We start from the raw sequence: 12,690 nt of genomic DNA on the forward strand, positions 1-12,690 counted from the left end.
AATCTCATTCCGACTTCTTAACACTCGAACTCGATCGAACGTAGGAAGGTCGAAATCTATTTCGACCGTATACACAAACCAATTAGGTCGGGATTTATTTTCCAATACCAAACCAAATCAAACCAAACCACATCGGGTTTTTTTTGGTTTGACTCGAATTATTAATTTGGTGGGATTTATCGATTTTCTTTGTACACCCCTAGTTAGGAGCTAAAACTAAAACTTAAGAGACAAAGAGTAGGAACCAAAATATTGACTTGAATTAAACCAAACAGCTCTGAAGAAGAAAATTAGATGAGAAGAAGACACGAGTTGCTTATCATATAATAATATAGAAAGATTGACATCATTTTCTTTGGTAGGTTTTGAAAGGTTCATCTGTTTGAGGATGACTAAACTTTCCAACAGCAATGAGGATGCGGTTGAACTGGTAAAAAGGAAATCCATTAGGAAAGAAGGTTCTTTGAATGTACCAATATCTCATTATAATCTTATGTCAATTGAAATTATTTTTTATAACCGTAATGCCCGAGTTAATTTGCCGGTATTTTAACTAATTCCAGGGCACCTATTTACTTCCACAAGCACAAATATTGAGTATTTTAACTGTACCAATATCTCATTATAATCTTATGTCAATTGAAATTAGTTTTTATAACCGTAGTGTTCGGATTTGTTTGCCGGTATTTTAACTAATTTCAGGGCACCTATTACTTCCACCGGTACAAATATTGGATAACTCTATCCATCAAAGCGTGGATAGACGGAAGAAATCCCTTAGTATTTTTACACTATTGAATTTGGACATAAAATCTCATGATTCTCAATTCACTTCATTCATGACCACTGTACATACACTTGTTCAATTAAAATTATTTTTCTCCAACCACAATCCTTGATTTGGCTTACTTCAAATATTATTATTATTGGTTCTAAGACTAGGACAACTGAACTGAACTTGTGCTACAGCTTCTGCAAGAGCAAGGCAGTAACTTATTTCCTTTATTATTATTATTATTATTATTATTATTATTATTATTATTATTATTATTATTATTATTATTATTATTATTACTATTATTTGAAGAGCTAAAAGATACTTCTTTAATTATTACTTTTAAATCATTTAGTTTACCATTTCTTTTTGTAATTAGCAACACATTATTGATACAAGTGGTCCATGTGGATTCAGATGGTGAAAATGTTTTCGAGAATATTGGGATTAGAAGTTTGAGAGTGAAGCCTTTAGATCAAAATATTTTCTATTTCACAAACAATATCTTTATTTTCTCCTCCTCACTTTTCTTTTTAAATTATGGTACTAACCTCGAAGCAAAACAACTTTCGAAGTTAAGCATATGAAATCAAGTTATGTATTACCGCGCTCCTTTTCTTTCCCAGTAGATTAGTTATTCCATATCAAAGCATAAATAAATAAATATATATATATATATATATATATATATATATATATATATATATATATATATATATATTACAAAACTTAAATGTGGGTTCAAATGTAGTCGATAGTCATTTTTTCTCCTTTCTTTACCTCCCTTTGTTACAACTTACAAGCTTTTCCCACCCCCAGAAAAGTTTTTAAATAAAAAAGGACAAATAAAGAATCACTTTATGCTTTATCCATTCCTGCCCGACAATAACTAAGTATAAATACTTTTTAGGTTCCAAAAAGAATAACGAGCCTTAGAATAGATGACCAATCATTTAATTGTAGTGTAAAGTTAGACGTAAATTGTTAAATCTTTCTAACAAAATACATGTGCAGAAAATACATAAAAATTACAAACAAAATTTTTCTTTTAATATCTAAAATAATTTAGAAAACATTCAATAGTTAAATTTGGACAGACATTATTTTGTGGCAATGGTAGTTTGGTAAATACTGGCAACATGAACACCATTTCACGAAAAAGCCAAAAATACTTAAAATCCATTGTATCCCGCGCTATTGTGAGTCGTCGAACTAAAATAGTGGTATGGTAGTAGTAGTTAGAACTTACAAGAAAGAGAAAGCAACTTGTTATTTTTTCTCTATATATATATAACTAGGAGAAGAAGAAATATACCAATTACCATTGACAAAGTTGTAAGCAATGGCGAAGTCGTTTAGTTCCATTTTCATCATCTCTTCGCTATTAATCACGCTATTGATTATCTCCGGTGAATCTACCGGCGGCGACTTCGACATGAGCGGATGGATTCCGATGAAATCAGCCGACAGCTGTCAAGGTTCGATAGCAGAGTGCATGGCCGCCGGTGAATTCGAAATGGATTCAGAGAGCAACCGGCGCATTTTAGCAACTGATGATTACATAAGCTATGGTGCTCTGCAGAGGAACACTGTACCCTGTTCTAGAAGAGGTGCTTCCTATTATAACTGCCAGACAGGTGCTGAAGCTAATCCCTATACCCGTGGCTGCAGTGCTATTACTCGTTGCCGGAGTTAACGGTTATATCGGTTTATAAATCTTTTTTTATGATTTATCTGCTCTTTGTTAATTAATTAGTATGTAATTGTTTTGATTTTACTGTTTTTGTTAGAATAAATCTTGTATGCGTATTAAAATCCTGTGTTTATAGTTTATATATAGTGGTTTCTTTTCAGTTGCTTCTAATAAAGTGATAGTGATGCTCGGGCTGTAATTCTGTTTAATGCAATGTTCATTGGTACTTGTTAAATTCATTCTGGAACTGATTGCTTGTGAGTTCTCTATCAAAATCGAATAATTTTTTTTTAACTACGGTTTTAAATATTTCGAAACTATAACAGTTGTCTTGGTACATTTTATTTAGTTTTAAATCTTTAAATTTCTTTTGAAGATAAATTAAACGATTGATGTCAAGATTTACAAAAATTAGATACACTAGTTTGTCAATTGCCCTGTCTTCTTTTATTTTATTTATGTCAAATAGTTTAGCTAAGGGATTCAACCTGCAGGTTCAGCAACACATCTGTTTGCTTTATCGCCTTATAGCTTTAGAAGTAGTGATGCTCTTATGTAATAGCGTGTGCACATCACGAGTTCGAATCCTAAGTTGATATTTAATTGGAGATTGCGAGGCATATTTTCCACCAAACTTCAAACTGTTATAAAAGAAAAGAATTACGTATTAGGAAGGATAACGTAGGGAACATAATTATCTTTTTAAGGGCTATCGAGCTTCTAAATGTTAGCCCAAGATTTGACTTTTCGAAACATCACAAAAAAGGTCATATATTTTGACAGAGAATTAGGAAAGTGGAGTAACCTTTGGCATAACAGATAGAAGATTTTGAATTAATTTTTATATCTTCCACCAATATAAGTTTTAGATAACTCTAGCTATCAAAACTTAGATAGATGCTAATAAGTCGCAAGCAAAACGCAGCCATCCTCCCAGCCAGGGACGGATTTAGGAGGGCGCAAGGGTGTTCACCCGAACACACTATGTATATAAGAAAAAATTTGATTTTTACCTCTATATAGAAAAAGAGAAAAAGAATTCTGAGCTGCGACGCCTGAATGACACAACCTTCAAATCTTTACAGAAATCTTGTTTATCCAAAATAAGAAACCCTTGTAGATTCTATCAAAGCAAATAAGTTTTTACTAGTTTTACAGCGTATCTATCAGATTAATGCATTTTCTGAAGATTTCATCACAGCTCGTGTTAGAAATTCGATAATAAAAGAAAAAGAAATATAGAAAACAGAAGTTTTGAAGCCTGATATTATCACTGACTCAAAAGAGTGGTTGTTTGACCTTTTGAATTAACCTAGCTAGAATACTAAACCTATTATGATTGCTTTTAAAAATGTTTGATTTGAAGTGAACCATAACAGTTAATTAGGTTCTGTTATATAGTGCATGGATAATAGCCTGTTTGGCCAAGCTTCGAAGTAAAGTGTTTGGCAAAATATTTTTTTTAAAAAGTGCTTTTGAAGAGGCAGAAACAGTTTTAGAGAAGCAGAAAAAAATAGCTTATCTCTAAAAATATTTTTTTGAAAAACACTTTTGAGAAAAATACACTTAGAAACAGTTTTTAAAAGCTTGGCCAAACACTAATTATAGCTCAAAAATATTTTTTAAATTAATTAGCCAAACACAAACTGCTTCTCGCTAAAAGTACTTTTGAGAAAAATATTTTTTTTAAAAAAAAACAGCTCTCAAAATAAGCTGATTTTTATAGCTCGGCCAAACAGGCTATAAATTTGATCCTTTTTCCTTGAGCTAAAAAATCAATGTGTTGAAAAACTTAATCAATCAATAAGTGCAAATTTAGCCCATTTTGTAACAGAAACCCAAATAGTTACGAAACAAATATGAACCACTTCGCAAATTTGGACATTTAAATCCGTTATTTCGTGGGTAGCGTATAATATTAAAAAAAAAATTGGATACCGGCTGAAATTTGGATTTCAAAGCTGCGTAGTTATGAAAATTCCCCTCAAGATTACGACGGTTAAGCCTTGAGGAAGAGAGATACACAACAGTCCAATAGGAAAGAAGGATCAAGTGGCATCAACGACGCCCAGCATGCTATAATTAACCAAAAGCGGACTTGATACAATTAAACCACACGTATAAATAAAAAGAAAGAAGGCTGACCTTTTGAAATTTCAAGTCTAATTCAGATTTATGCTAATGAATCCTCAAATGAAAAAAACACCATAGAATATTTCATCCTTAATTCCATGGGCCATGATCAATGAGGGGTGGTCGTTTGTATGTATTTTAGAATCTAAGATGGTGGTTGTGACCAGCTTTGTAAATTTGTTGTATGCTATCTAAACAAAGTAAGGATTTAAAATTATTCTAGCAAATTAACAGAATAACCAAAAACTCCTCTCAGTAAAACCAAACGACGCCTTTCTGGTTAGAGCATCAGATTTCAACACTCTGGTGGTCAGGGATGAGGGCAGGTAATTCTGTCATTCGAAGGCATAACCAGTTCTCTGAGAGAAAGCATGTAGTGCTTCATCTGGCCTTCTTCTCAGATGATGATTTATCGGTTGTTTTTCCAACATATGGATATTCCGGAGAACTGATCCATAAACCGCCCAGTATGATTAAATGAACACAGAGGAGGAGTATTGATGAGTAACTGTTGGAGGGAAAGATATTCCAGCAAAACTCAACAGCTGCGAACAACATTAAACTGCAGAACAGCACTAAACTTGTATAAACCTGGAACAGAAATTACCATAAAACTAAAGCAAATAAAGAAGCTTGAGTATCAAATTGAATACCGTAGGAGGGCTGGAAATGGCGTTTTCCACAATAAATATGGTAAGCTATAAAAGTACCTGCAAACAAGATCTAGGTCAAACATCAATGGTTTTCTCTTAGTTCAACTGAAACCTGACATAGAATCCAGGAAACCAATGAAAAAGGGAGCAATTTTCCATCTGCTTGGCTAATGTTAATCAAGGCTTTTTATGCCTTGTTTTGGTGCCATGTTAGTAGGCAGAGTGGGGGACTGAGTTTTGGGATCTTCTTCTCTTCCTCTAGAACAGTGTGACTGATTCACCAGAGAAAGTCCATAAAAGTATGCTTAATTACTCAATGAGCAGTTTAAAAATTAAATATTTATCCCTTAAGTTAAATGCAGGCTGCATGTCCCCAACGCTTCGGTCGAGTGGTAAGAGCGCAGCGCATTATGTGTGAGTTAGACCCACGTCGGGGTTTGAACCTTGCCGCAGACAAAAAGCCTGCTATTTAAGTGGAAAAGGGTAAAACGGCGGTCCCACATCATCCGCCGAGTTTCAAACCCTGCGCCACTGACCCTTGGAGATTTCTCGATTATCAAAAAAGAAAAAGGTACATGCTGGCAGTTCCGTTAACACCTTATAAATGTATCCCAAAGTTCTCCATTCTTCAAAGGGATGCTGAGGAATCTGAAGTTATTACTAGGCTGGTCTGGAAAGTGGAAAGCTCTATTCATTTTAGTATCTCACAATAATTAAGTTAGAATATGACAGTTTATCATTAAAATAAATTCCAACAATACATTTCGGCTAGTGTTTGGTTCCTCACAAAAGGAGGTTGATATTGGTCCTCTTGAAATATGTGATGTACTTTTACGCCAGCACCTAGCTCAATAGAAACATGAGATCATAAAAGCATTGCATCTATCATAAGCTGAATGTTAACAGTTCAAAGAGTCAAACTAATGTATCATTTACTAAAGCTTTTCAAATATTTCCTTATAAAAAAAACTATTAAAGCTTTTCAAGTATTTAAAATGTGAAAAGTTGCATATTTTAATACTTTATGTAGTTTATTTTATTTTAAACAAACAATTTAGTCATCTTCAAATTCACTCTGGAGATTAGTTTAGTCGCCCCTTAATAACCACTTGAAGACATTTGATTTAGCAGGGAAGCTTCAGAGAAAAGATGTGTAAATGAAGGAGTATGAGATAGAATCCATAACCTAAAGAAAAAATAACAAGCTGCAGAACCTACCAAGAGTAAAATTGGAAATGGAGGGATCGGGCACATATAATGCCAATGAAATTCCCGACAAACATAGTTGTCACAATATCTGAAAATAAAATAGACGTAGATTCAATTCCGGAACCATAACATGCCAAATCAAGCAAAAACTAGTGACACTTTAATAAACTTGATGGCCTTTAAGTAAAGAGAAACCAAAAACAGAATGAGCATATTACTTACGGTCAGTTTGAAGGACTCTGTTTGTCGGAGACGTATTTCTGTGAGAAAATCTAAGCTTCAGTTGAATGATTTTAGAATGCACGACAGCAAACAGTCCACCTTCATGCCTGAAAAAGATGAAAAAAGAAAATTGCAGTCCAATGGCAGCTATCATTACCAGGGTGTAGAGAAGAAAAGGTCATGTGATGTTAACTTGCTTCTACAACTCAAAATATGTCAGGAAGTTCTGAATTTATATTATGGTTCCTGAGCTTACACTTGAAATAAAAATGGTTATCATATTATGACATTTCTTCTCCCACTTCAACACTTGGAATAGCATTATAGTAATGCTACTACATTCGCGGTCATAATAACATGAGAAATACTCACCTACACCATCTGTAATGAGCAAAAATCAACAGCAGACTGAGATGAGCAACTAGCAAGGAGAGAGCAAAAGCTTTAGAAACAAAGATTTCTTCAGGAACAAATTTGAAGTTAACAGACCTGCAACAAAGCAGAGTTACGATAAACAGTATTTTCTGAAGGAATAGAAGAAAAGCGCGAAATGAGCATAATCTTGCAGAAACGCAGATGGTAGAAATACAGTTCTCAATGTCAGATTATTTTAAAGGTGCGCCAAAGCAACTTAAAATCCAATTAGAATCAGACAAAACTTAGTTTGAAGATAATGGTAGGTTTAGGGTGAGAAGTGGCCTATTAAGAGGAAATGGGGCAAATATCCTTTTGCTGTCTATGTCAAGCGAAAGAAAATGAGCCTCAAACTCAACAGGGATGAGATAGAGAAGAAACTACACCAGCAAGTAAGAACATGCATCTCCTACATTTAGCAAACAACACCAATGTGTTGTTTAATGGCGTTTGAGGTAAAATTTGCATGTAATACAACAATGCTGTTTCACATGATGATATTGCATGTTGATACAAAGGCTTGTCAAGTTGATAGTTCCATAATCTCTCATCACCATAGTTTTCCAAAAATAATTCCAGAAGTAATATTATGGGGGATGTCATAAAATATCCTGGGGCAAACTGTTTATTTGTCTTGCACAACAAAAGAGATTTATCGAAATATAAATAAATAGATAAATAAATAGTTTGCCCCAACAAAAGAGATTTATCGAAATATAAATAAATAGATAAATAAATCAAGAAAGGGAAGCCAGCAATTTTAAAGTGCATGATATTTTCAAATGGTGCCTCAGAGTACCAAATTTGCAAACATAATGTATTTAAAATGTACCAGAAGTGGATGAAAACACGACCAAGATCGAAAGCTTTTGATATATATGAAGCTGGATGTGACAGGATAAAAGGCAGCCCGAGGAGAATCTGCACCAATCACCAATCATCATGGTCATTGGTAAGCAATTTGATCAGAAGATGCTCCATTCAACAGAATTATACTTGTCGCTTGACTCACCTACGCATATGAACCACAAACTCATAAGAGGATCTCTGAGGAAAAAATAGAAAACAATTATAACAATTAGAAAAATGCTCAAGAGCATCAAGGATGGAACATATAGATCAAGCAAATGTTAAAAGTTACAACATCATGTGATTCATGAGTAGCAAAGGAAAATGATTCCTTGATCCCGGTGCAATCATAAAGCTTCCCTACCAAAATAAGGGAACATGCTAAAACTATTTCTCAAACATTAACAAAGAAGTGAAGAACACAACTGCAGTACTGAAGACAATAATAAGAGTAAAGATGATAAATATAATTCAGAAATAGTAAGCAATTCCATAAGGGATTTCTGAAGTAAGTTATTTATCATATTATGTTATTATTAATCAAGGATTTCTTATATAGCTAGAATGACACTCACAAATTGTGAATAGTAATTTCTTAATAATTAATCGGATTGAGGATATGGCGTCATCATTCGCTGGAATTGAAATATTTGCGAGACAAATAAATCCCTCCTAGAATTTTTTGTTCCATGCGTCTGTCCCCCCGCTTCCTTGTCTAGTATTTAGACAAATTAGACTTTCTTTCTATTTGAAAACTATTGATACGTCTTATGGCATTGAAATCTGTCAATAGTAACATAGTTACACTACTTCAATAAAAAAAACGCTACACCGCTGAACATCATGGCATTAGGAATTAGAAAGGAAACTTGGAGAATACCCACCTGCACTAATGCAGCACCTGCTAAAGCAGATATCACTCCAACAATATCCATTGCCTGTATTTCAAGTTTCCACATATAACACAAAAGGTTACTCAGAAATGCAGTTCATAGTCATACTGAGATTGCTAATAACCTTAACTGTCCCAATATTATACCTTCACCATCAGGAGCAACAGAGGTGGTGCATACAGGAGCACATTCATCTTTATAGAAACAGCTCCACTGTACTAAAGAGAGGATCATTGATCAATCTTAACTGATGGCTAATCCACTGATACAAAGCAAAATTAATCCAAAATAAAAATCTCAAAGCTGCGCAAGAATATACCTGAAAATTACCAACCCTAGATGCCATTTTTGACAAATAATTGAGACCAATGCAGCATGGAGGAGAGTAGTGGCTAAACAATCATTAAATAATCGAAGAACAAAGATAGAGTGAACTCTTTTAGACAGAGAAAGCAAGGAGAGAGCCCACCAAGGTACCTGCAGCGCAGTCTAATCGTCAACTCTATTGCCAATTACTTATAGCATATCTAACTCTATCGTCAACTCTATTACCAATTACTTATAGCATATCTAACTCCAATGAAAAGTGATTTGTCCATTTAAAAGATATTCTACCAAGTGAATGAATTCTGAAATTTACTAAAAGTTCATAAAATACAAGTTTCAAGGAAAAAAGCTAAATCAGAAAAAGAGAGAGAAAATGGTAGAAGAAAATAAGACATATGGTAGACATTTTTTTCACAATAGTAAAAACCAATCCTGATTCATTATGAAAAGATATAGATCCCGACAATTTGGTCAAGACTCCCCTTTATGAGAGATGTTTAGACAGATTTTCACAGATGTCCTTATACTAGAACTTCCTCTGAAGTAAGCATAATTAATTGTGGAAATAACTTAGCAAAAACTCCTGATCTCCTGGTATAAGATTTGGATGATATCGATAAAAGATCTCCGTAGTCTCAAGATTGACTTGTTTCTTTCTTTCTTTTTTCTCAGAAATACCTCCCAGCAACATAATAACCTTTTGGCTTCATCATATTTTTCCTCCAGAATCCCGTTGAAGTTCAATTTTGATTTACAGATATCTCCAAAAAATAGCCATCTGTTGATCAGCAGCTTAAAGAAGATGCCTTGTGTCACCAGTCTCAAGTTGTTGTCTAGAAACTCTTTCTTTTTCTTTTCTTTTTGAAATGATAAGGTTTTATTCATAACAGCACTAAGATTGTGTTGGAGACCAGTACATTGTGGCAAAAGTGAGAAGACAAAAGTACATCCCTGTCTAAAACTGTAGGGATCTAGAAACTCATTCTTCTTGAAGTACAATTTCAGTGACATGAATAAAAATAGACAGTCAACACTAACAAATTTCACCACTGTTCAAGTCTTACAACAGTCACAATAACAACTCATTTCAGGAATATATTAGCTTAAAAGGTTACCCACAAAACTTGGAAGAGCCACTCATACATGAAGAGGACACCTACCACATCAGTCTTCAAGTAGATGAACACGACAATTGCTAGATCCAGCATGTAGAGAAAGCCAAAAAGAATCTGCACTGACATGAAAAGATAGAAATCAATAAACTTGCATGCAAGTCTAAGTGACCATGTACTGAAGGACAAAATAGTGTGCAAGGATTATCCAATGACAAGCTGAATATGCCCACATTTTTTTGGATAGGAAATATGCCCACATTATTTCAAAAGTCTTCTACTGGAGTACTAGTTAACTTTTTCCCTCATTCTGGAATCTACTTTAGGTTCCACCATCCAAACAAGCATAGAAGGTATGTTATTGCATTTTTTCTAATTAGTATAGAGTTAGAGGAAATGCAAATATTTGCTTCAGACTATAACTGTCAGGAAAAACTCTCCAGCAGATGGTATACTGCCCAAAGTAATCAGCGGCCTCAAAGAAAAGTGCATCACGATTCACGAGCATGAAGAGCTAGCTAGAGTTCCAAAATTATGAGACAAGGTCGAAGCTAAGCAAAAGTCCAGCTTGTTAGATATCCAACACTGGCAAACACTTTCCTGAGCCGAAAACTTCGAGATGGATTGCTGGTGGTGGTTGGGATCGGTGTTGTATCCCGGCATTTGGAGAGATACAAATCCAAAAGCTATTGCACCAAATCTAGAAAGATTGGTGAATGTTTAAAAGTCCAACACAAATATCTTTCAACCAGGCACCACTATGCCTTCGATTAGGATTGACCTGTTAGGTGCATGATCCTCTATATTATTGCACTCTATTCAGGACCATTTCATTCCAATATTAAAGAATTTTCAAGGTAAATTAGAGGTTTTGTAATCTCACACTTATCCCTACACGGGTAACTAGTTGTTGTTGTAGTCTATCCGGATGCCATGCTTCCATCCTATACATCTGTCTGTTGTTGTTTCTAAAATAGAGTCTGCCGTTTCACTTCAAATTCAGTAACAAAATCTGTTCAATGTTGAGCAGGGACCATCAATTAATTGCATTTGCATTCTCTTTCAAATTAATTTTTTTCTTTTTTTTAAATCACGCTAGTACCTCCTCATGTAAGTTTACTAGCAATCACTGAAACAAGGATTGTACCTCCTTGAAATGGAGAAAATAGGAAAATTACCTGAGCAGGAAAGACTTGACCTCCGGTAACATATTGTATAGCAGAGTAAACATAAAGAAAGCCTGCTGGGTAAACCAGAGGTCCCGTATCACCTTTCAAGTTACTATAGTCCCTCTCTCCTCCGAGAAAGCCAGTAACCTATTCACCAAAAAACAATCAATAAATCAAATCAATAAGCAAAATATCAATCAACCATGCTACAATAGACTCCCTCCGTATTTTATCCGAACCTGTTTGACTTAAAAAAGAAATAACTTCTGAAACTTGTAGTTTTAAACATGTCATGACATTTGTTAAATGTAAAGTTTAAGTTAAATGTTTCCAATTACATAGGAAAGTGTTATTTTTTAAAACAAATTTAAAAATAAAGAGTGTCACATAAAATGTTGAAACAGAGGGATTATTTCATTCCAATACTGGTAAATTTAACTCAAATCTGTGCAGCATTACTGAACAAGAGAAACATAAAGATCAAAATGTTGAATTTGATTGAACTCTCACCTGAGACATATAAGCATCCCAATCAATTTTTGTATCTAAAAAAAAGTAACGAATCACCTCACTAATTAAATTATGATTTGATATACATATAAGAAAATAATTGGAAAGGAAGTTGTGAAAAAGCTGAAAATTTACATGGAACGTAGGCGATGATCAGCGCAACGAGGATGGAATCAGCGAAGAGTAAAGCGAAAGCGAAAGGTATTTTAGGATTTTTAATAAGTTTTTGGAATAAATGGTCCGATCTATGTGAATTTTTGCGTATAGCAGCAGCTGATTTGGCTGCCATGGCTGCTGGCGCACGAGAACTGCGAACTGACAATCTTGACAAAGACGAAAGTCTTAGGATTCGAGATTTCTTTTCCTGTTTAAACGCAGCGTTTCATGGGGTATAGAAGTATAAATTGCTTTGACACCCCTTGAACTATGGTAAATACGATTCGGCCACTTAACGTTTTATTTTTTATTTTGGATCCCCAACTATTACTATTGGGAGTGTAAGTTTTATAACAAATTCTACTTTTTCCTTTTCCCTCCTCCTTCCCCCCCTTATTCCTACGAAATATTTGGGGAGGAGTCTCTCATTGGCTTTGTGCCATGTTCCGAAATGCAACGAGACGTTGCAACTCATACCGAATGAACCATTGTAATTACTTCTACTCATTTCATGTTAGTACACATTGTTCGCCATTTATATTATTAAAAAGAAAAACGATCAAATATATCCCTCT

The 12,690-nt window shown here is 34.3% G+C and overlaps 2 protein-coding genes across 2 annotated transcripts; one reads left to right on the forward strand and one right to left on the reverse strand.

Annotated features, from left to right (window-relative positions):
* Positions 1–2,055: 2,055 nt before the first annotated feature.
* LOC107792794 (rapid alkalinization factor-like) lies at positions 2,056–2,707 on the forward strand. Its single transcript, XM_016615032.2, has one exon. The coding sequence runs from the start codon at positions 2,118–2,120 to the stop codon at positions 2,469–2,471; it is 354 nt and encodes a 117-aa protein (XP_016470518.1). The 5' UTR covers positions 2,056–2,117; the 3' UTR covers positions 2,472–2,707.
* Positions 2,708–4,589: 1,882 nt separating this feature from the next.
* LOC107792795 (dol-P-Man:Man(5)GlcNAc(2)-PP-Dol alpha-1,3-mannosyltransferase) lies at positions 4,590–12,308 on the reverse strand. Its single transcript, XM_016615033.2, has 13 exons — positions 12,095–12,308; positions 11,960–11,994; positions 11,459–11,596; positions 10,329–10,397; positions 9,161–9,318; positions 8,988–9,054; positions 8,833–8,886; positions 7,932–8,020; positions 7,058–7,174; positions 6,686–6,792; positions 6,473–6,551; positions 5,255–5,311; positions 4,590–5,163 (listed from the first exon to the last, which is right to left on the reverse strand). The coding sequence occupies exons 1-13, from the start codon at positions 12,246–12,248 to the stop codon at positions 4,983–4,985; spliced, it is 1,305 nt and encodes a 434-aa protein (XP_016470519.1). The 5' UTR covers positions 12,249–12,308; the 3' UTR covers positions 4,590–4,982.
* Positions 12,309–12,690: the final 382 nt, after the last annotated feature.

The sequence above is a fragment of the Nicotiana tabacum genome, chromosome 19 (assembly GCF_000715075.1).
Source record: "Nicotiana tabacum cultivar K326 chromosome 19, ASM71507v2, whole genome shotgun sequence".
NCBI lineage: Eukaryota > Viridiplantae > Streptophyta > Magnoliopsida > Solanales > Solanaceae > Nicotiana > Nicotiana tabacum.